We start from the raw sequence: 24,682 nt of genomic DNA, 5'->3' as shown, positions 1-24,682 counted from the left end.
TATTAATCGTACATAAATTAATAATAGAGCCAAGAAATTAATCCTGGGCTTTGATACCAATTGAAGGAATATTAAACTGAATTAACGTTCCGCTTTGCCCGATGATCGTTTCTTGGTTATTATTAATTTATCATACAACGATTAATCCTAACATGCTCCTATGAATTTAACAGCTGCACGTTGGAGTTCAGAAATACCTGAAGAATTCAGAAGAATTCGCAGATTCGTATCTGAACAGACCAGTCAGCTTCAAGCCTTCGTTTGAAGCCTCAAACGTCCTCAAATCGTATTTCGCCCAGAAATACGACTTCTTCGTCTTCGAGAGAGCTTTGCGTGGCCGCCTGATTCGTCTGAATCGGAGTTCTGTGGAGGAAGTTATGGCCGTTTTACGGAGACTGCCAGAACTTGGTTTCCTGCGAAAATCTGACTCCAGCTCAGATCTTCTGAACTGTATCCCGCTCAGCTTTCACCGTTGGATGGACAACGATCTATGAAAGTCCCAAGAGAGAATCCTCCACACGTTTTCCTGTGCCTCCCACAGCTCTCAAAACCCTAATTTTTATTAGTCTGTTTTCCTGAGAGCTGACAGCTGTATTTTTATATAGAATAAAATACGTGTAGGCACAGAATTAGTGTAGGAGGCGTTTTTCTCTCCTTCTAGGGTTAGGAGACTTTGGGCCAGTCCAGGGACCAGATACAAGGAATAAAGATGGGCCTCAAATAAATTAATTTATCTATGGTCAGCCCAGACCATAATTAATTTATAAATATCAGTTCATTCCACTAGAGAACCGATACTGACTTACCCCTTTATTGCCGGTGATGAGTCGGGGGCTTGTATTTAGACTTATTAAATCTCCGTATTTAAAATATCCGACATCCATTAATTAATTAGAGCTCTGACAGCTTAAATTAATTAATCTCTTTATAATTCCTTAAGCAGTACCACTCAAACTTTATTATTACGCCTGAACTTAATCAACCTGCAGGGTTTAGCGCAATAAACCTTATTGAGCTCCTTAAGGGGATGTCATTATCCTATACCGGATACGGGTACTAATACAGATAATCAAATATCATATATTAACCGCTATCTCCCAAGATACAGAGTACTCGAGTTAGTATATAACTTTCACCCATAGTAAGTCAAAGTGATATACGAATTAACATATATATCTGAATACTTATTAGTATTAAGATCTTATGAGTCACCGAGATCTTGATTCTTCACTTATGTCAGATAGAAGAATACATCTCACTGTTGGTCCTATCAATACGTAATGACGTACCAGTATAGACAAGTAGCCAAGACAAACTACTTCCATCTATACTGCAGCCTAAACCAATAACTTGTCCTAGAGTTATTTCGGCTGTGATCATATTATATCTCTTAAGGTTATTCCAATTATATGGTCTTCTGTGATCTACAACACACCATATAATCTACTTATATAGAGATAAAGAACATACATATGCAATCATGAACACAATCAGATAGGAGATTAGATAGTGAACTTAGGAAACATTGTATACAAGCATAAAACGTTCTTGCTTTCAGTATACAAATCCAACAGTTTCCTACCAAGGCCTCTTGTCATTTCGACTGTCATAGTAGTCTCTGTTGTAATTGTTGTTATCTTTCCATTACCTTCCTCCCTGATCATTTGTTCCCTAAGTTTGAGTTTGTGTCGGGCGATTCTCGGGCATAACTACCTCGACGTCCAGAGCTTTGCTGAGCAATTAAGACTACGTAAACTTAGTATAGTTAGCGAGTGTCGTTCTTATCTCGTACCTTAGGCCGGAGCAAAATTTCTCTATCATCATTTCATTTGTGTCCACCTACTGTGGGGCATGACGACCATACCGTAGAAAATATGGTCATACTTGGTCATACACATCTTGTTTTGCTTCGGATTGAACACTTTCTTTTCTTTTCGCCTCCCATCAAAATCCATAGAGTCAGTCAATTGGAATGCAACACAGGAAGTCGTTCTTGTGTGGTACGATGGAAAAAAAATCGAAGGTCTTCTCCATCACCTTAATCCAGAGTTTTCCATCAATTGGATTCCTAATTCCAATTTATAAAAACAAGATTTACCTGAGAAAAAGGTCCCTCATCCTTTCGTGGTGGTTCATTTCTTGCTCCTACCTCAATCCTAGAGCTCATCTACGGGGCATTCTATATTTTAAAGACCAAAACAACCGGAGAAGCCGGAAGAAGAAGAGCCCGAGCCCACTCCGCTTGTGAAGAAGCCTAGGAAGGCCCCTTCGGGCAAAGTAGCAAAGGCAACTCCCGCACAGTCTATTCTAGCTCCACCACCACCAGCTCAAGTTCAACCACCACCGCAAGCTCTTGACACATATATGCAAGAAGGAAGAACCGCCTCCGAAGATACGGAGGAAGAAGAAGGAGAAGAAGAGGAGAAAGCAAGGGAAGAAGAAGCATATGAAGAGGAAGGTACTGAGGCAATCCAAGAAGAGGAGGTGGAGATCCCTACGCCACAGAGCAAGAGGCCAAGAGTTAAGAGGAAGCTTGACGTTACAAAGCCTCCGCTACCCGTCAAAGCCAAACCGGCAACGGCCGGCAGTAAGACCAGAACCAAGGGTGAACAGAGCAAAAAAAAAGAAGCATATTGTAGCCGAGAAAGGAATAGGCAAGGAGGTGGAGATACCAACGGAGGTAGATCCGGAGAAAACTGAGACAGTGGAGAGCTCTAACTTCGAAGATGTCATTGCACCTACAAAGCCAGTGTCAAACGTAATTACCTCAAAGATAAAGGCCGTAAAGCTCAAAGATAAAGGCCGTAAAGCTCAAAGGTTTGGTGTGTCCTAACACCATAGAGGTGGTCATACCGAATGATAGCCTGAGGTATGCTGTCTTGCTAAACTGAGAAATAACTCCGTGGTATTTCTTGCTTACTGAGGTTTTGGATGAGTTTGGGATAAAAGAGCGAGTGAAAGGTTATTTTAAGGGGATTGGATGGGAGAAGGTGTTAGGTTGGAGTGTGTTGGCTTTTAAGAAATTGTCCGAGGAATTCATGAGCATGGTGGAGTTCGAACCGAGGGGAAATTATGCTATCGAGACCCTTGGTACCTTGCGCTTTCAACTGTGGGAAAGAATGTTTCCACTCTCCATAAATGAGTTGAACATTCACCTAGGGGTGATCGAGGATAAGGATGTGTACGATGATGAGTATAAGCAGGCTGAGACCATAGCCCCACCAGAATGGCGGAGTCAGATTAACCACTACTGGTCTCAAATCTCAACAGGAACCAAGTATATGAAGAACAACAGCAAGTCCACAAAATTTGCGACCCTGCCCTACAAATCTGCCATCGTTGGTTGGCCTACAACATCTACGGCCGACTCGAAGGCTCGAATGTGGTCACGCAGTAAGAGTTGTTCCCACTCTGGTGTATGGTAGAGAAGAGAATGGTGAACTTCGGGTTCAACGCAGCATTGCAGTTTCAGTGACCATTCGCGCGAAGAAGCTCACGGATTTCAACTATGAATCCCCCAAGAAAGAGCCTGTAGTTGAGACCCACTTCCTTTACACTGGACACCTCGTGCGTTGGAGGATCATCGAAGCCGATGAAAGTGGTGGCTACCGCTAAGTCTACCCGGAGGGTAGCTCAGTTAGGCCAGAACCGAGAGCAGCGAAGGAGCAGGGAGCGCCTCGCCTTGCCAGTGGCGAGGGTGCCGCGTTGATGGAAGTGCTGAAGGAGATTAAGGATGAGCTGTTGATGTTGGGTGGAGAACTGGCAACTCTAGATATGGAGGGCGAGCCCTCTGATCAAAACGACTGGTTTTTCCCCTGAACTTTTTAGATTAGATTTTGTTTTTATCTTTTGATTTTATGTTTTAGTGTCTTTTGAGTCTATGTTTGAGTCAAGTCTTTACTTGGACTAGTTGATGGTGATGAGAATATGCATGCTGATTTTGGTGTGTGGTTTGATTTGGTGGAGAGTGTGAAATGCATGATAGCAGTAGTGAGTTTACAGAGATAACCCACCAGTGAGATCAGAGCCATATTTGTAAAAAATGCATGTTTTTTGGTGAGGTTGTGCTGTGCTAGGGACCTTGGAATTTGATTGTGAACTTCTACTACTAGCATTAACTCGTTTGATTAGGGCAGATTTCTTTGAATAGGGCCCCAAAATTTGTCTTTGATGCTTAATTTGATTAAACCCTTTGTAAGCCCATTTGAGCCAACCAATTCTTTCTTTAGCCTTTTCGATTGGTAAATTTACATTGAAAGGAGAGAATTGTTGTTGTGTATAAAATGATAAGCAAGGAATTTTGAAGGAAAAAGAAAATTTGGGCACAAAAAAAAAATGGATGATATATAAAATGCTGCCAAATAAAAGGAAAAAGATTGGTCCCTACTGAAAACAGGGGAGTGAAATGTTGGTTGAGGTCTTACTGAGTAAAAATGTTGGGTATGGGTGATACTGAATTAACCTACTTACCTATACATGTCCCACCTCTGCTCCGTATGCCCCATTACAACCAAATTTAAGTCCCTTTGATGAGTTATGCTAGTCTGCTTTACTTGTAGTTTTCAATCAAATTCATAAGAGAACTGGTACGGCATAGCACGAGTGCATACACTGAGCTATATACTTGAGTAAAAGTGAAACTGCTATCACACTTTGTTAGGTCCGGAGGGTCTCGAATAAGTGTATGGGGAGGGGGAATACACCTATGGGCTATTTTTCTCAGTAAAAACGAAACTTTAAATTCAAACTGACTCAACCTGTTTACTGAAAAGAGTTTTGTCAAAACAGGGATGACGACTGATACTGAATACTCTTTAGTAAGGAGTTATCAGTTAAGTCAAAGACTTTAGCTGATACACGTAAGGCTTCAGTCGAGTTTGATAACATAGATATATTATGAATCTTACTGACTATCAGAAGATAGATCAGTTAGATTGATAACACACGCAGCGAAAAACTTTTGTTTCGAAATAGCCTGTGATATTAATCACGTTGTCAATCAGTTAAGTTTCTCTTTGCAATTAATCAGTTTTCAATTTATGTAGGTAAGATCACAAGTAAGAAGGTAAGTACTGATAGCTGTAAATAACACAGAGATTTTTACGTAGTTCGGAAAACACTTCCTACATCCACGGTCGGTTGATCAGACCAACAACTTCACTGGGCAAGTGCTTACGGGTGCACTGCAAACCGATGCATGTGCTTACGGGTGCACAGCAAACCTGAACGTATGCTTGCGGGTACACACAAACCGAGAGGACTGAAGGAGTACCACACATTGGGTTGGATTTATCACTCCTAGCGCACACTGGGCACTAAGATCTCACGAAGACAGAACACTGGTCTGAACTCCTTTTCGACACAAACATTCAATTTGGTTCGTTGAAGAGAGGTTTGAAAACTTGCCAAATAAACCACAAAGAACAAGTTCTTTGCAGTCTGTTTTACCTAGGCTTTGTATATACAATATTTGCCTAAGTTCTAAGAGAATGTATGCAATCAGCAGTGACTGATTTTTGGGCTTTGAGATTTTCTTCTTCGATTCAAACTTGGGGGAGGCTTGGTTTTGCTGAGTAACGAATTCGGCAGCGTTACAGCTTATGTCGTTGAATCGGTGAAGATTGAAGTGATCCTCGGGCATAATTTATAGGAGACATCTTGAATAGATCCGTTGGCCGAGATGGTCTTCGAGATTTCTTCCTTAGAGAGTAATTTGAACTTGGGCTGAGGCTTCAATCTTCGAGGTTTCTTGTTTGGTGATAATGGCTACTTTGAAGAGAAGGAGATGCGACATCTCTGAAAAGGTAACCACCGAAAAAGGAATGGCCTCTGCAGAGAAAGGACGATCCTGAAATCTCTGCATTTAATGCGGCTGTACTTCTAGAGTGCGTGGCTTCCTTTGAACGTTGCAGGTTCAGTCCGAGGAAGAATGTTTAACTGATACTTGACTTTAGTATCAGTCCGCTGAATCCACGTGGCGCGCATTAAATAATCAGTCGAAACTGATCCTTCGACTGATAAGTCAAATATCAATATTTAACTTTGTCTTAATCGTTACATCAGTCGGCATCTTCAGTCTTCAGTCTTCAGTCCTTCGTTCTTCAGTCTTCAGTCTTCAGAACAGCAACTAAACTAGAGAAAGAACTCTAACACTTGAGTTCGAACAGTTCTAGTCTATTACAATTGAAACCTATTGATTTTGGTATCATCAAAACTAGGATTAGGGTATTTCATTAAATTCCCAACACACTTTATGCATATTCATTACTCTTCGTTTTGTGATTTGACTAGGCTGAATGATGCATGTTAGTATGATCTGAACTAGATATCTGTGCAAGTCTCGTGTTTTGAAGTTTTTATTCCTTTCCTTTCATCTATTTTTTGTCCGTGTCTTCTGTGAATCCACCTACATACATGAGGGCAAGTATGGTTAAAGTATGTAGGTGTGATGCGTCTTCGACTTTTGGGCCATTTGGTATTGGGAACCAGGTCGTTCCGAGAGGAAACCAGGTTGTATTGGGAAAGCAGTCCGGTAGAGCGAAAATGAAGGAAATATGGTCGGAATGGGCATTACCAGCCCAAATTGCAAAGTCATATTTACCAGCATGGAGCCTAGGCGCAGTATCTCTCAAGTTTAACTTGAGGGATGAAAATTCGAATCAACCCACCTGGTATGAGTCCAACAAAAAGAAGCAATCCGTCTGACCACTACAAGCAGAAAAAACCAACCGTCGCCAGAATTTAAAACTATGTGCAAGGAGAAGTGAATGATGATCGTGGAAGGTAGGAGAAAGAGGTAGAAGAATCCAGAAAAGTAGAGAGTTGACCTAATCTACGGCTGGAGGAAAGAATCAATCGGATCTTCAATCATATCAATCAAGGATGGAGCCAGAAAAGGAAAGAAGATCCTGATGAAGATTTGAAGGCCGGCGCAGAGAGGGCCAGCCCTCCACCAGATGCCAGTATAAAAGAAGAAGAAGCCCCAACTATCAAGAACTTTTGACTTTTGAACTTTTGCTTGTGTTTAGAACTTTAACTTTTCGGTCGAAGTGTGGCATTCCAGAAATAATTTACATTTCAGTTCTTTTAATTCCGATCAAACACTTTATTACTTTCTAGTATTTTCAATTCGTCGCAAGGAACAAGATCAAAGCCCTTGCCTTAGGTATTTTTCTATATTCAAGTATTTGTCTTTGCTACATGTTGTGTTTATGTTATTTCGCATTCATTTTTATCAATATGTGTGAGTAGTTCTTTTGGTAAGGTTGAGGGGTGGAAGTAATTGTTGTCGATATGTAAAACTAGTGTGAGGCATTTGTGCTTTCGGTTGAGTCTAGTAGTTCCAGAAGGGTCTGTGCCAAACCATGGACAATAGGGGCCTAACGGGTGATCTCCGTTCGGTAAAAGGTTGTCCATGTCAAGCAAAGGTCAGGCACACTTGGGCGTGACAACCAGTATGCCCATGACCGAGTGGCTGCACAACATCAACAAAAGATATTGTAGATCTGAAAGGCGAGCGAAGGATTGATGGGATACACTGTCCTCCCTCGATATTGGGCTTCTCTAGTGAGTATCCATCAACTGTGACGAGGCATAAAGCCATGGTTATCGATCGAGGGAAGCACTACACATCCGTAAGGGTATCACATGATTGGTTGGACGCAGTTCCGAAAATGAATAGCCCATGATGGTACACTTCCTGAAGTTGCGGAACCGTGGACCTCAGGAGAGAAGGTTGGTGAGGGTCATACTTGGTGGATAATGGGTATGACTACTATCTAAGAAGGAGTGAAGCACAACCTTGTGACCAAGGAAAAATCGTGATCTTCGGACCAAGTGATTACAATGGACTCAACCATCCTAAATGTGAAGTATGATCTCTTGAAACGCCCCAATGTCTTTGGGCCACGCCTTGAGGTTATATGGATTATGGATGGATCATCTGTATGCCTATGACCAATATGAATATCGACAATAGTTATGACCTAACCAAAAACCTTACCCCTTGTTATTATTGATCTTCGTTTAGTTTTTTGTGTAGGTTATACAGATTGAGACTTGTGACACCTCAGTTTGTCTTTGGAGAACAAAGTGTTCCTCACTCCCTGTGGGATTCGACCCTATACTTGCTACTAAGACTGATCTTTGGTCGTGAGCGTACGAGCGTGTACTGTCCGTCTAGGGCATACACATGTATTTTGATCGTACTGCACGACGGGTGCGTGTCAATGAGGCTGACCTCAAGTCGATCCAACTCCATCAGTGGGAGGCTTAGAGCTAGCATCAACCACCGATTTGCATTTATGGCATTTATCCGTTGAGTGACCTGTGATTTTGCAATGCGAACAGAAAATAGGCAAACACTTCATAACTAAATCCTACATACCAGGAGCTATTACCTTCCTCCTGATGAGGAGTAAAATATGCATGAGGCAGGTTTGATAGCACCAGGGTTGGCAGCACTGGGAACGAAGGCAGAGGGAAGGGTCTGAATAGTGCAATACGGGGAAAACATAAAGGATAGAAGTAGCAGGGCCATTTCGGGAGAATTCAGATGCTATACACGACAAGGCTAACGTAAAAAAGGAAGGAACAACGCTGTGGACTTGATCAGAGCTGACACAGGCAGGAAGGGCATCTCAGAGCTGGAAGATAGATGCAGCGCTGGAAAAGGTGGGAAACTCCCAACGGTTGATAACGACCTCGGAGAGATTCTCTCTAACTGCCAGGGTCACTTTCAATTATACAATTACTACTTTACCCTTGTATTAGATGTCTATAAATAGGAAGAACGCCGGCCATTGTAACACATGCAATTCAAACTTTAATACAATCTTCTCTTCTCTTGCTTTAATTGTTCTCGTCCTATCTCTGCCGATTTACCAACACACTGCAGGTGAACCCCCTTCACTCATAATCTAAAGGAGAAATTATTGAACTCACCAACTGGCGCCGTCTGTGGGAAGTGCGGATCAAGCTTTAGACGTGAAGATAGTTGTGCATGGAATCTGCTCAGCCGAATTTCTTGGCAGAAGTTACATATCTTTGCCGAGGATTCGGATCTAATGGGCACAAACAATTGTTTGCGTGTGTTCTCTGTGGTTTTAATTGATCTATGGTGGGGTGTTCGCTGGGATCTTTGTTGTTGCGCATGTTTTCTACGTGATTTTTGTGCTGGTGTATCTTTTACGTTACTATGTGGATTGCTGTGCTAATCTCTGTTTGATTTTATGTTTCACGGGGTATTGGGATTCTCTCGATGGCAGATCTATGGAATTCTGGGGATACAGTTTTCTGCTACTATATTTGGAGTAGAGATCCGTTGGATGCGGTGGATTTTGGGGAATTTCTCTTGCATGAGCTCTATATCGGACGAAAATTGGCCTTTTTATGGGATTTCTTCGTGATATTTATGGGCTACCTTCTTTGCGGATGGAAACATATGCTATTCAGGAAATTAGCTTGATATTTTTTCTTTGAGATCACTAACTTTGACACTACAGGTCATGGAGGACACAAATATCATTAAGAATCTGATGGGAGATTTCGCGGGAGAGGGCAGAGCTCCTGCTCCTGACACAAATGCCACTGTCACAAATGAGGGACTCAGGGTTGAGGATTCCATGCCTACTGGTCCACTTAGGCCCATACTGCCAGGGCTGCAAATTACTCCGACTAAACAAGGGTCATCTGCACAGGGAACATGACTGGTTAACGTTACTATGACTGAATAGATGTTGTCCTTTCTGAGCTACACCTGCATGAGGCAGGTATTGGGAACGTCCACACCACCGCTGAACTCAGGGCTACCGACAAGGCTGGGTGCATCAGAGCTGCCGACTCAAAATATTCCTAGGGGATTCCCAACGGAAAATCCACCACCTCTGGTAAAAAGCACTGTTGTCATTCCCGCGAAGGGAGCTGAAGGGAATAAAGCTAAGAAAGTTAGAGAACTGTGCTGTGTGGGACCTTTGTTCCCAGGGGATATGGAGGGTATTGAGGACGTTGGGGATACTTCTAGTCAAACTAGACCTGTCGCTGAAAGGAGGGAAAAGGGTCCAGCGCTGGAAGACCCAGCTCAACTACAAGAGAAGGTCTGAGCTATGCAACGACACCTTCAAGAATTGGAGGAAGTGCTGGAAAAAAAAGAAAACGAGAAAAGTAGGGCTATTTCGCAAAAAAGAGGGCAATATGAGGATTCCACTTGCTCCAGGGCTGCGAGTTACCAAGACTAGCGTGATAGTCCCCGGGAGAAAAATAAGCATGCCAGCAGAGCTGGTGAAAGTAGGCACAAATATTCTAGTCAGCACTGCACCAGGGAGGCCAAGGGCGAGGGCCGCCGTAAACAGTATTATCCTGAAGCTACTAGAAGAGGGTCAAGTCCGTTCTCGGACTATATCTTGGCAGATCAATTGCCTCGTCACTATAAGCCCATCAACATGGAATATGATGGATCGGATGACTCGGAAGTATACGTAGCCAGGTTTGAAACTACGATCACGCTGCACAATACTTAGCAGGAATCAAGTGTAGGATCTTCTCTACCACATTAACAGGGATGGCCCAGCAGTGGTTCAGGGCTCTGGAGCTAGATTCTATCCATTCATTTGAGCAATTGCACGATGTTTTCATGTGTCAATTTGCTAGTTTCAAATGCGCTGCGAAAACTGCTATGTCATTAATGGACTTAAAACAGGAACCCACTGAGACTTTGAAGGAGTTTGCTGCCCGGTTTACCAAAGCATCCTTAGAGGTGCCCAAGGCTGAATCCCAGATTAAGGGTTATGCTTCGGTACGGGGGCTAAGACCTGGGGCTTTATTTGACAATCTGCAAGTAAAATAACCAAGAGACTTTGATGATATCTTAGCTCGGTTCCCGGGATACATACAACTCGAGGAAGCCAGGGTTGCCCGAAAGATAGAGTACGGCGGAGGTAAACCTAAGAAAGCAGAAAACAGAACTGAAGCATCGGAGGCTCGCCCTCAAGGGAGAGCACCATATCGGGGACTGCCACCCCGAGTACTGCTAGGGGAAGCGCATCCCGCGTATCAGTCACCTTGTAACGAACAAACCTATAGAGGAGTAAACAATGTCAACCGCCTCACTGATTAGACTCCGCTGAATAAGCCCCAAGAGGAAATTTTCCACTTAATCAAGAATGAACCATGGTTCAGGGCTCCGTGGGATTTTGCGGGTGGGGCTCCCAAGCCAGGACCGAATGGGTTGTTGTGTCAATATCACAACCACTACGGACACCCTACGGAATATTGTGGACATCTGCGTAATCAATTGGAAATATTGGTGAGATACGGAAAGTTTGATTGATTTGTGAAACAAACACCATGTAATACCCGGGCTTATTATGACGTGTTTAGTTGCTTGAGTTTGAGTAATTAGGGTATAGATCCCTTGTTTGATTACTTGTACAGAGATGAGGAGTTATATGAAGTTTTCTTGTTTTTTTTAAAAGATGTTGAGATGTTCTTTTGATGATGTTTGGATGATGTGGGATTTTATATCCGTAATTGAGTTTGAGTATTTGAATAATTCGAGATAATTATTTGAATGAGAACGGTGAACTCGGAAGTGAAATCTGAGTCCGTTAAGACGTTTTTGAAATTTTTGACTTTTTGACAATGAATAGTAAAAATACTGCTATTTCGTCTTTTTGTCGACTTTCAAAATCTTACGTGCACATCGTCGAGAAATATTCTTAGTTTTTCGATACGAGTCCAATAATGAAAGTTTTTATTTTTGGACGACGAGTGAATAGTAAATTGGGATTTCTCGATAAACGAACCGAGCTCGTTTATCAGAATTTCGAGAACGGGCATGCGTTTTCTATATTTATATAGAATTACGAGTGTAATGAAAGTGAGTAGGAGTTGAGAGGGCGAGTAACGAAGAGTATGGGTAGTTAGTCGTTAAGACGAGACGAGACGAGACGAAACGAGATATTTAACGACTAAATATCTAACCTACCCTACCCCTAACCACCCCCCAACCGCCCAAACCCCTTTCCCCTCACTTACTTACGGCTGTTAGCAGCCAACACCCCTCACTTTTAATTTTTAATTATCTCACACACACTAAACACACACACAACTCACGCATATCTCCATTGTTGAGGAGTTGGAGCTTTTGAGCTCCGTTTTGAGCGAGAAGACGAGCCCCGATCATCTTTTCGAACACGTATCTAAGTAGGTAAGATCTCTACCTACGTTTTGATGGTTTTCTTTTCGATTTTCGTCGACATCGAAAAACGTCGATTCTCGACTTTATTTTGAAACGACGTCGGATCGTCGTGAAATTTTAGTATGTTGTTCTTGGGTAGATGTCGAGCATGTTTAATGAAGAGAGTAAGAAGGGAACGAACCGTAGCTATGAAACCCACGAGGGCAGCCCGTCTTTTCGTCCGTTAGCTTGTCTTTCGATTTTTGTTTGATCGTTTTGACTTGATATTTGTGCTTAGCGGTATGCTAGGATCGTTATATATTAAATTCATATTTTTCCAAGCACGAAAATTGTATAAGTTTTTAAAGTATGATTATTTAAATTCGTGAAGTTTGGGACGTTGCATGATGAATATTATTGTGTATATGTGTTCTACGATATCACATGAGCATTCTAGATTAATTTGGGAATTTTCGAGAAATGTTAGAAACGAGAAGCATGAGGACCGAATGGTTTGATGCCCGGATGTGAATATTTGATTTTTATTTGAATGTTTTGAGTTTATATATGTGTTTATATTTATTAAATATTGCACGTATAATTTACTTAGATTAATTTGAACACCGAGGTTCAAATTTGATGAAGGCCGCGAGTCATAAGGCCAGAGACGAGCGATGCTCGATTTTAATTGAGTTAATTTGAGCATGCCAATGTGTTTAGGATAATTAAAGATATTTGTATTTAAATTTTGGGAATTTATTTCCATTAAATACAAATTTTCTAATTATTCGATGATTTATTGAGTTGAAATATGTAGAGTATGTGAAGTCATGTAAGTGAACTAGCACTGCATATGAGTTAATGTTATGTTAGTAAGACTATATGAATTATTTGAGTATTTATGAGATGATGATTAGTAAGTTATTGAGCTTTTTGAGTTGCATGAGAAATGCATATAAAATGACCAAGTATGAGAAGATAGCATGAATTAGATATATTGTGTTTCAATGAGATAAATAAATTAGAGAAGTATGTTAATTAATTAAAGTTGGAATTTAGTATTTAATTACTAAGTTGTAGATTTAATTGAGAATTATGAGCATGTTAAATTGTTAAGATATAATTTATTATTTGAGTTAATATCGATTATGTGTCTAAATGGAGTGAGTGTGAGAGTTATGATTAACGCACATAAATGATGGTATCTGACACTCGAACAATTGGTTTCGAGTATAAATGATAGTTTACTGATAAAGAGTTTTGATGATTTTGAATTGTTGGTTTGCGTTGAAGAGATGTCAAGATGTTAAGTTTTGAGTCGAGAGACGAGTTCACGTAGTGAGATTCACGCGTTGAAATCTCGTGGCTGACATTATGTATGAATAGGTCATGCCGAAATTTTTAGTGAATACTTTGATGTATCATCAAATAATCATTATAATTTCTTAGTGAAATTAGGATTTGAGCATAGTCAAAAGAGAGATGAACATTAGAGATACTAATATTTCATAAAAGAGATTAGATTATTAATCGAGTTTTCTTTAATAACTTCTCACTGATTCTTCATAACGATGAAGGTCCTTTTGGGAAGTAACGACTTGAGGGAGAGAGTGACGTTACTCATTGATACAGAGACACAACGAGGTGGGCTTTCTTAAACACGTATATAGAGATCCCCTGCATACAGGCCTCTTATACGAAATGAAATGAATGACATGATATAATTGTTAAGTTTCGATTTTATGAAAATGATCAAATGATGAATGGTTCTTTATGAAATGAAATGAAATGAAATGAAGGGAGTTATTATATGAAGGATGTTATATTGAAGTTATTGCATTGCCAAATTTTTGATGTTTTGGTATGTTATCTATCTGCTTGAGATGAAGAATTCGGTCCTATGCTAGTGTAGATACTAGTAAGGATTTGTGTACACTGAGGTGGTCGTGAGTCATCGAGCGGGTTGGCCGATCACAGTGCTGCAGAGGGAGGCCTCCCTCTCAGTACTTGATGTTATAACAGATATGATACTTACCTGATGAGAAAAGTCTGCGCAGACAACTTTGAGGAAATGAAAATGAGTTTAGCTAATACAAGGCCTTTCTACAAATTCCTTGTATTATGCATATGAAATGGCAATGACAATATTTATAGCTTTATAAGAATGAGATGTTTGGCATGTGTTCACTGAGTGCTTTTGTACTCAGCCCTGCATATGTTTTCTAAATGTGCAGGTTGAGCTGATGTGGTGATGGTGCTGCAATGAGCGGAGTCTCCAGGGTTGTTGATAAATAGTTAACCTGTCTAGAATATGTCTTCATACATATGCCTAGCTACTTTCCGCTGCAAGATGTTGTTGATGTTATAGTATGTTATGTCATACTTTGAGTCTTAAAAGAATGGTTTCATATGATGTATGACTCGATTAATGATATTTATTAAGTTTTTATGTTGTCTTTCATAGACTGTTTAAATGTGTATTAATGAGTAAATACGACGAGTTTTCTTAAGTTGAGTAAGATTTACGGTTCCAAATGACGCCCCTTTCTTCCCCTTACTCTTTAACCCCATCCCTAGTCGTAGATCACTCGGCTTAACTATCCTTAGTTAAGGCGGGCTGCGACACACCACCCCCGCATCTACAAGACAACGCTTATAATCCCAGGGCTGAAAGGGAACGGGGAAATCAAGGGAATAATCGTGGGGCTGTTCCACCCCGCGAGAAAAAAAGACAAGTACATATGATTATTGGCGATAAGAATGGGCCCATGTCCAATAGAGCACGGAAGCAACACATCCGCTCATGCAGAGCTGGGATTCTATCGGGTCAGGTCATGAGTGACCGGAGCGCTGTGGCAAAAGAGCCAAGTATTTCTTTTGGGCCTGAGGACCACGCAGGGCTGGTCCATCTGCACGACAATGCCCTAGTTTTCTCTGTGGACATAGCAAATTGCATAGTGCACCGTATATTCGTTGATTTGGGCAGCGCTGTAAATATAATCCATAAAGACTATTTGACAGCGATTGCTTTAGACGCTACCTTGAAACCGTCGGGTAATCTACTGTTTGGATTTACCGGGGAATCTATTTTGCCATTAGGCTCTTTAGAGCTACCCATGATGTAGGGAAAAGAAAGGGCCTCGAGAGCTCGCATCCTTAAGTTCTTGGTGGTGGACTTCCCAAAACCGAGTTACAATATCATTATCGGATGGCCAGCGCTGAATGCCTTCTGATTTATGCTTAATTGTTCGTATTTTGGGGGTTTGATTGTGCCACGTTAGAGTTAATTATTCTGGAATTTGGTGCGTTTATGAGTCTGTTTTATGCTTTACAGGAGATATTTATAAAATTAGAGAAAGTATGATATTCTGGAGATTTTGGATTAGAATTGCATTTTTAGGCGCAAACTGGTGCCTAGAGCGGAATAGTCTCCGCCAAAGCAGAGCTGACTACGCCAACACAATTCTAGAGCTGACTACTTATCCAGAGCTGACTTCCAGCTCTGCCATGACTTCTAACTCTGCCATGACCGCCAGAGCTTCCATGATTGCCAGAGCTGCCAGCACTTACCAGATCTGCCAAGCCTTGCCGAGCAAGTTATCCTGAAGTCCCCTGTGCACGCACGTTGCTTGATGTTTATCTTTTAAGCCCAATTTTGATGGGCCGTTTTGAGGGTTTTCAGGGTTGATCGGTAGTCTATATATAGGGCTCAATGTTCTTCATGAAAATCAATCTTCTAGCCTTCGATCACGAATAGCTTAGACCTTAGGCAATCAAAACAATCTTTAGTTTAATTCTTATTTTTCATAGTTCTTTAGTTTCGAGTTCTAGATATGATTTAATTTAGTTTTAGTTAGTTCTTCGTTCGAGTTGTAATCAAGTGACATATTTGCTTCTCGACGATTTCAGTATTATTTTATTTACGTTAATTCCTTGCTTCTACTTTAATTATGCTTTTCTTTCAATTATGAAAGTTCGTTTATGTTAATTTGATTAGAAGCCTTTAATTTAAGTTATTTAAATTCTTAGCCTCATAACGTTTAATTCAAGTTGCCTAGTTAATTCTTTTACTTTGTGCTCTTAATTCTGCCTAGGGTTTTAATGGTTAATTTTCGCACAAGCATTAGTTTAATTCTTTTCTGCCTAGTTGATGATTCAATTCCGCCTAGTTAATTTTAATATTAAGTTTTTAGTTAAGTTTAAATTACAAGCATTAGTTAATGGTTCTTTTTCTGCCTAGATAATTCTTAAGTTTAAGTTTCTAGTTAAGTTTAAATTCGAAGCTTTAGTTAATTTTACTGCTTTCAATCCAACCTTTACTGCTTTCTTGTGATACAATTAAGAGCCCTTTAAGATCTTCCATGAGAGACGACATAGGGTCAACTTACCATCGCTAGAGTGTCCTTGTCCTATTGCAAGTCAATCTAAAGGTGTTTTAGGCTGAGTCAAATTTTTCCAAGCTGTGATCTCTATGTACCACTTGAAGATGAAATTCTCGTTGGAAAATGGCAGGGTGGGAGAAGTGTCAGGAAATCAAGTCACATCGAAAGAATGCTTTGTTAAGAGTTTAACAGCACAGGTCGGAGCCAAGAGGGCACAATAAAGTTTCCAAGGAGGGCCAGCAGAGAAGGTCGCCAGAGCTGGAGGTAGTTATGAGAATACAGCAGAACGGGCTGAGATTGAAGAAATCGGGAGATCCCCGGACAGGCAACCACTGATTTCAACGGATGATAGGTGTATGTTGGTGGAATTATTCCTGGGAAAGATGGGTTTTACCATCCGCGTGGGCACAGAGATGCCTATAGCTCTGGAGAAGGAGATGATCGAATGTTTGCGGCGCAACGCTGATGTATTTGCTTTCACCACAACTGACTTCAAAGGGATTGATCGAACATTGGCGGAGCATCGCCTAAATGTTGACCAAAAAAAGAAACCAGTTATTCAAAAGACACGACACTTTGGACCAGAGAAAGACACAACCATCAGGGAGCAGGTCAGGGCTTTGCTACATGCAGGCCATATAGTGGAAGTACAGTACCCGGTGTGGTTATCCAACGCTGTCATGATCGAGAAAAAAGAGAAAGAGTGGAGAATATGTATTGATTACAGGGACTTGAATGCCGCTTGCCCAAAGGATTGCTACAGTCTGCCTCGCATTGATAAGCTAGTTGATTCAACGGCTGGGTGTGAATTATTGTCCATGATGGACGCCTTTCAGGGTTATCATCAAATCAGTATACATCCGTTAGATATAGCTAAGACAGCCTTTACGGTGTGTTGTGGAGTTTTTGGTTTTGCGAGGATGCCTTTTGGGCTAAAAAATGCTGGAGCTACATATCAGCGCATGATGGATACGATATTTCAAAATCAGATTGGGTACATCATGTCAGTATATGTTGATGATATGATGGTGCAGAGCAGGGCTGCCGTTTCTCATCCTTCAGACTTGGAGAAGGTGTTCAAGGTCATCTGACAGAATAGATTAATGCTGAATCTAAAGAAGTGCACCTTTGGTGTCAGGACTGGAAAATTCCTGGGTTACCGAGTGACTCCGCAGAGCATTGAGGTAAAAAAGGACAAAGTGCAGGCTATCATAAACATGACACCACCCTAAAATGTTAAAGAGGTATAAATGCTGAATGAGCGACTCACGGCACTCGGACGATTTATTTCACGACTGGCGGACCGGAGTCTACCTTTTTACAAAATCTTAAGGAAATGAATCAAGTTCGAGTGGACTAAAAATATTCAATAGGGTTTTGAACAATTGAAACAATAATTGGCGGGGTTACCAGTGCTGACGAAACCAAGGGCTAGGAAAACTTTATACTTGTATATCGGAGTAGGAGCAGAATCTTTGGGATCAGTGTTCATTAGGGAAGAACGGGGGCAACAGATGCCAATATATTTCATTAGTAAAATGCTGCAGGGGATAGAGCTGAACTACTCTGAGGTGGAAAGAGCAGCGCTGATAGTGTTGGTCACAGCCCGAAGGCTAAGACCGTACTTTCTGGCACATAGAGTCATTGTGCGAACGTCATTGCCATTCAAGCAAACCTTAGGGCGACTAGATCTGTTGGGGAGAATGGTCAAATGGGCAATCGAGTTAAGTGAATATGATTTGGATTTCAAGCCACAGACTGCGATTAAAGCGCAGGCTCTGGCAAACTTCATACAAGAAACTACCAGGGCTGAGAAACAGAGCCCCTGGAGGGCATTCGTGGATGGTTCTGTCACAAAAGAACGGGTGCGGGGTGGGCATCTATATCCAGTCCCCCACCAATGATGATTTACAATTTGCAATTAAATATGAGCAGCGTTTGTCCAACAATGAAGTCGAGTATGAAGCTGTTGTCAGGGCCTTGTCCATTTTATCAGAATTAGGGGCTGAATCTGTACATTTGAAGTCTGATTCGCAGTTGGTGGTGCAACAGTTACTGGGAGAGTAGCGGTCGACTGACAGCGGAGAACCGGTGAGGAGGCGGCGGTTCTGGAGTGGAGGCGCAGCGGCGGTCACGGTGACAGCGGGAAAAAGGAGCAGAGGTGGGCGGAAGAGGGATGGACGGCAGCAGCGGGAATGGGAGCGCAGCGGCGGTAAGAAAATAATAATAATTTAATCTCTTATTTTTTCTTTTTCTATTCTAACTAATTTTAAAATATCGTTAACTTTGATTCATAAAAAAAATGTGGATATTAAATTAAATTTTGCAAAAAAAAAATAAAATAATAATTTAATGTAAAAATTATAAAAGATGAATTTGAAACAAATAAGTTAATCCCTTGAAGTGTCAAAATTAGTTTTTGTTTTCTCTGATTTACTCAAACATCATACTCTTTTTTCATTTTATTTTTGTTTGTTGGTGAACAAATATAGTAGATATCAATTTTGATCCTTTCAAAAAAAATTACATGATTGTTTAGTTAGAATTATTTTAAATTTAAATATTTTTAAATTATAGTTTTTAAGGAAATTAAGGAGAAGAAAATTTGTATTAATTCTAATATGAATTTGTAAATAAAAAATTAGTTATATATCTAAAAATTAGAATTGAAAATATATATTATATAGATTTATTTAATTAACTGTACGAATTATTTATTAAGATAAATAATTAATTCGCCTTATTTCATCATTAAGATAAATATATTTGTTGTTGTTGTTATTATTATTATTATTATTATTATTATTATTATTATTATTATTATTATTATTATTAGTAAGATAAATATATAATATAGATTTATTTTTGTTTCTTTGGTGGCTTGTGTATCTCTCCATGGGTTTTGGTGTTCGTTTCTTTGTCCCTCCGATTTGTTTTCATTTACTTTTTGTTCATGGTTTTTTGTCTGTTCTTTTTGGATCGGGTTCGTTTGAGGGCGATGATCAGGCCGGAGCTTTCGAGACAACTCCTCCCGTTCTTTGTCTTTGCTTTTTGTTAGCTGTGTATAGACGAGTACTCTTTTCACTCCCTAGAGATTTTGTCCTTGCGGGTTTTCTCAATGGAGGTTTTAACGAGGCTCGACCCTTAGTATGCTTCTCTGTGCTTTCAAGGGTTTAGGTTTCTTTTTCTTTTCTTTAATAATACGCCTTATTTCATCATTAAGTTAAACATATTTGTTGTTATAGTTTTTTATATTATTCTTATTTTTCCTGATTTTTAATTAATTTTGCAGTATTTAAATATGAACTTTTAATAATAACATAATATGGACTTTCAAGAGCCTAAAATTATTATATTAATTGACGGCGATTAATTTTGCTATATCGATTGTTTAATGTTATTTAGTCAAATTGAGATTAACTTAAATTGTCTGACTTACAATCTACAAATTTAATTATCATTATACATATTTAATTATTATAATACATGTATTAAATTTAATATTATACTAATTAAACCATTATTATTATTATTATTATTATTATTATTATTATTATTATTATTATACATTAAATACTAATATTTAAATTAGCATAATTCTTTTTGTCACCAATCTCAAAAATAATTACATTTTAAATTTTTTACATAATTTAAAATTTTAATAAAATATATCATGGCCGTAGTATAAAATAAAATAACAGCAACAACGTAAATATATCTCTCAAACCTTCAATCAAATCGGTAATTTTCTTGGAGATAGAAGGTAATATAAGACAATTTTGATGAGATTGCACAGATGGGGTTCAGGAATTCTGATAATGGAGAAAAGAAATCAAGTATATATGCTGGAAACAGTTTACAAAAATTAAAGGGAGAAAATAGAAAATAGGAAAGAATGTGAAACCTTATTGAAACTGAAAAGAAATGTAATCCAGTATTGCTGTGATTTTGAAATGGTATTCTTCCCTAATCTAGTATATAATCGCGGTCGCACCCATAAGCACTCTCCACATATAGCAAGCTTAAAAATCATATCTTTTCATTCCCTTCTTGAGTGAAAATGCTTGAAATAAATGAAGATTGAGAGCCTTCATCTTCTCAATAAAATAGGGAGGAGCCAGAGAATAATGGTAAAAAAAAGTTAAACTCATTTCTTGTGTGAATCATATTTTTTCCGTTGCGTACGTAATGGCGACCACTGTTTCATGAATGTTCGTTTTCCTTTTTCACGGTTGTGTTAAATATCTTGTTTTCCTCTGATATTTTCTTGTTATTCTAGATTAATTCTTTTAAAATGGTTGATTAGTGAGAGGTTTTTTTCTTTTCTCTTTTGCTTGTAATGTTTTTGTTAGTTCAAAGATTGTATCTAGGGTTTTTCTAATGCTAATCAGACGTAGAAGGTTGATGAAATGGAAGTTGTAGGCATTGTTAAGTTTCTTTTTTTATTAATTGAATTGAATATATCGTGTTATTTTTCAATTAATTAGCTTTACCTTTTTCACCCTTCTTCTGTGAGATGAGGGCTGGAGTTTTGATATGAGAATGTGTGTAGGTAAACAATCTAATACAATCGAATTAGTTTTGTGATTGATGTGAAAAAGAAGGTTATATATATTTTGCCTTTCTCAATTGATGATATTTTACCATATTTTCCATTTTCGAGTATTAATTCATGATTCGTTTGTTGTGTTGCTTCTTTCCTTTATTTCTAAATCCTTATATCATCATCAGCATCTGATACTAGTTTGACTAGAGCAGGTGAGGAAGAAGTAAGTTTGAGTAGTAGCCTTTGAATGAAACAGAGTTGTATTTGATTAATGCAGTTGATAATGAACCAAGACGAAGGATTTCACCGGCGATGGGAGCTGCGGAGGGGCAACGTTGATGAAGACTCTTCAAGCGATGACGATGAAGGATCAAAAAAGATAGTCACCGATTTGGTCTTGTTTGAAAACGACGAAGCATGTAATGATGATGATACACGAAGCCACGACCATGTTGATGAGAAGCTTCATATCCCTAGTGGCATTGGCACCAAGAATGTGAAAGCTGATGAGGAAAAGAAGCTAAAACCGAGCAAGAAGAAGAGAGTGGCGACGAAGAAGAAATTACACAGAGTCAACGAGAAGAAGATGTCGAAGGATCTAAAGATCTTTGCGGATTCTCTTGTTCGTGAGCTTGCAGCCGCGCAGGAGAGCATGTTTGCACGGATGCGCGATGAGATGAGAGAGTTGGTAGCTTCTGAATCAAATAAGAAGAATGGAAGACGTTTAGAGAAGAAGGTGTGTGCGAAGATTGGAACATCTCATCTTCAAGATCAGAGAAATAGTATCAATTTGATCAATGATCACTTTCCCTTTATGGATAGTCACTCATCATCAGCATCTAGGGTTGAATTTTGCAAGTTGATGGCTCAAGAAAAGAGTTTGTCTCATAGATTTGCTGAATTGAAGCAGCACGAGCAATATGGGGGATTTTCTCTTAACTATCACAAAGCTTGGGGTTTATACGGTGAAAGCCGTGGAATCGGGTTCCCGGCCCCCCTCCATCAAGGGACGGTCAATGGTTCGAGTAGGTCGAGCTTGTCGTTCCTGACTGACAAGGGAATACCCGTCTCTAGGTTTCCTAGTACTATTCGAGCATCGTCAGAACGAATGGTAGGAAATGTCCTTATTAGTAGTGTGTCTCGCTTCACTGAGGGAGAATTCAAACAAGCTCTCAAGGGTACAAAGTGAAGTTGTGACAATTATTGGCATCACTTGATGTAACTTCCAATTGCTTTTTCCAATTATCCACTAGACCATGGATGGTTCTTAATTAATGTTTTTGTTTTTTTTTTTGATAAATTACATAAACAAATAAATAAATTTAAAGACCGCGCGACGGAGGACTTGAACCCACGACATCAAGTTTTAAACATTAACCTCCTACCGTTAGGTCAACACACGCACACGTAATGTTCTTGCTTCCACATAAGTCAAAGTATGTTGGAACTAATATTACTCGAAAAACAAGACTACAATCGAATTAAAATCGAATATGTAAATTTAGCGGCAGCGGTGGCGAAGGCGACGGTGGCGCGGCAAGGGGCGGGGCTGAAATGAGAGAGGGAGAGAGAGAGAGGGGGGGTCAAAGAGAGAGACGAAGAAAGGGGGCTTACCTGGACGGAGGCGGACGGCGACGGCGGTAACGGCGGCGGAGAGCGGGTACGGCGGCGAAGGCGGAGGCGAGGAAGAGAAGAGAGAGGGGGCTACGGCGCTTGTGTTGCTACGGGGGCAATTGCCCGAATTTGAACCTAGAATTTACCGGCGGCACCTGCCCCTAGGGGTGTAATCGAATCGAGCCGAACCGAATAGTGATGTGCTCAAATTTGGTTTGTTAAGTATCGAATCGAATCCCGAACTTTACTTACCGAATACTTTGAGGCTCACGAGCCTAATTATAACAAATAAAATTAATTAGAGATTTAATACAATTATTATTAATTTTAGTGGATAAATATAAGTTATGTCTACTAATAATTTATATTTTTCAAGCTGAATCACTTGACGAACATGTTCACGAGCTAACGAGCCGAATACTACTAAGCTCAAGTTTGGTTTGTTTATTTTACGAGCTTCTTTAAACGAACTTGAACGAGCTTTTTTCGAGCCGAGCTCCGAATAGTTCGCGAGCGGCTTGGTTTGTTTACAGCCCTACCTGCCCCCGGTATTCCCCGACCCGCCTACAAATACTGGTGGCGCCATGTGCCGCCGGTAATTATCGACGGCGAAAGCCTCCGATATTTTAAACAAAAAAAAATTAAAACTTTTATTTGGTGTACTGGCAGCGGCGATTGTCACCGGCGGCAGTTGCCGTCGGTACGTATAGGCAGGAGTCTCGCCGTTGGTATTTACCCTATATCCGACCCGTTTTTTTCGCCGTCGATATGCCGCGGATGATTTTGGCCTGCAATTTGCGGTTTTTTTGTAGTGCTTATTGTTAGGCAAATAATTGTATCTTCGGATTCCTTTTTATTTTGTATTTTATATATACCTTTAGTTAAATTATGTATTTTTGTTGAATTTATTAATTTTATGTAATTTTAAAAACTAGCTAGGGCATTATATAATGTAAGTTATGTACTCATTATAAGTATTTTATGTGTGGATTTTAAATTTCACAAAACTTTGTAATTTTACTAACAAATCACGCAACTTAATATTGTATATTTTTTACCACATAGAAATTAAATAACTTTAATATTAATTTATAAATATTTTTTTTCAAAAAATAAATATAACATGAATTTTTTGAAGTATAGCACGAACAGTTTTGTGCCATTAATTTGATCTATTCATCACTTTATTCTCAAATACAACACTTTCTCGGTTTCTCCGAGCTTTAGCTTTTATTTATGCATGCATTTTCTTTTTAGTATGTTTCTTAAATTTATGCGTATTTTATTTTTAAACATTGCATTACACATAATTTTTACTCCCTCCGTCTCATGAATATTGACACATTTGATTTCGATACAGGAATTAAAAAATTGTAGATTAGTGTTTTAAGTGTGTAGTTAATAAAGTATAAAATTGGTAAAGTAGGAGACAGAATATAATAAAAGTGATAAAGCAGGAGAGTTTGACCTTATTTAGAAATGTGCCAAGATTCGTGAGACGGCCCAAAAAAAATACGTGTCAAGATTTGTGGGACGAATGGAGTATAATTTTATCCTTGTAAACTATACTATTTACCCAAAATTTACTTAACAATATCCTAAATGTATGTGTGACTCTTTTTTCATTATAAATATTTTAAATAATTTTTATTAAATTTTGTTATATATATTTATAAGGGAGCTGGCCCCATTTATCTGCTGTCACGACCGGACTTAACTAAGGATAGGTAAGCCAGGAAACCGTGACTAGGGAAGGGAAATTAGGAGAGGGGACAGAAAGGGGTGATAAATAATTATAAATGAATTAAATTAAGATTTAGACATCATATGAGAATAAGTCACACATATATATAGATAATAACGAGTAATCGTTCATGAGTATCCGATTTAAGTGTTTATACAATAACTTGATTTGACAATCCAACATAATAGGATAAACTGCATCATAACTGAGTGTTCGCAGCG

At 39.4% G+C, this 24,682-nt stretch overlaps 1 protein-coding gene across 1 annotated transcript; it reads left to right on the top strand.

Moving 5' to 3' along the window:
* Positions 1 to 20,536: 20,536 nt before the first annotated feature.
* On the top strand, positions 20,537 to 22,337 carry LOC131015671 (uncharacterized). The gene is made up of 2 exons (XM_057944090.1): positions 20,537 to 20,687; positions 21,381 to 22,337. The coding sequence occupies exons 1-2, from the start codon at positions 20,631 to 20,633 to the stop codon at positions 22,290 to 22,292; spliced, it is 969 nt and encodes a 322-aa protein (XP_057800073.1). The 5' UTR covers positions 20,537 to 20,630; the 3' UTR covers positions 22,293 to 22,337.
* Positions 22,338 to 24,682: the final 2,345 nt, after the last annotated feature.

The sequence above is a fragment of the Salvia miltiorrhiza genome, chromosome 3 (genome assembly GCF_028751815.1).
Source record: "Salvia miltiorrhiza cultivar Shanhuang (shh) chromosome 3, IMPLAD_Smil_shh, whole genome shotgun sequence".
NCBI lineage: Eukaryota > Viridiplantae > Streptophyta > Magnoliopsida > Lamiales > Lamiaceae > Salvia > Salvia miltiorrhiza.
This window is presented reverse-complemented; position numbering and strand designations above follow the sequence as displayed.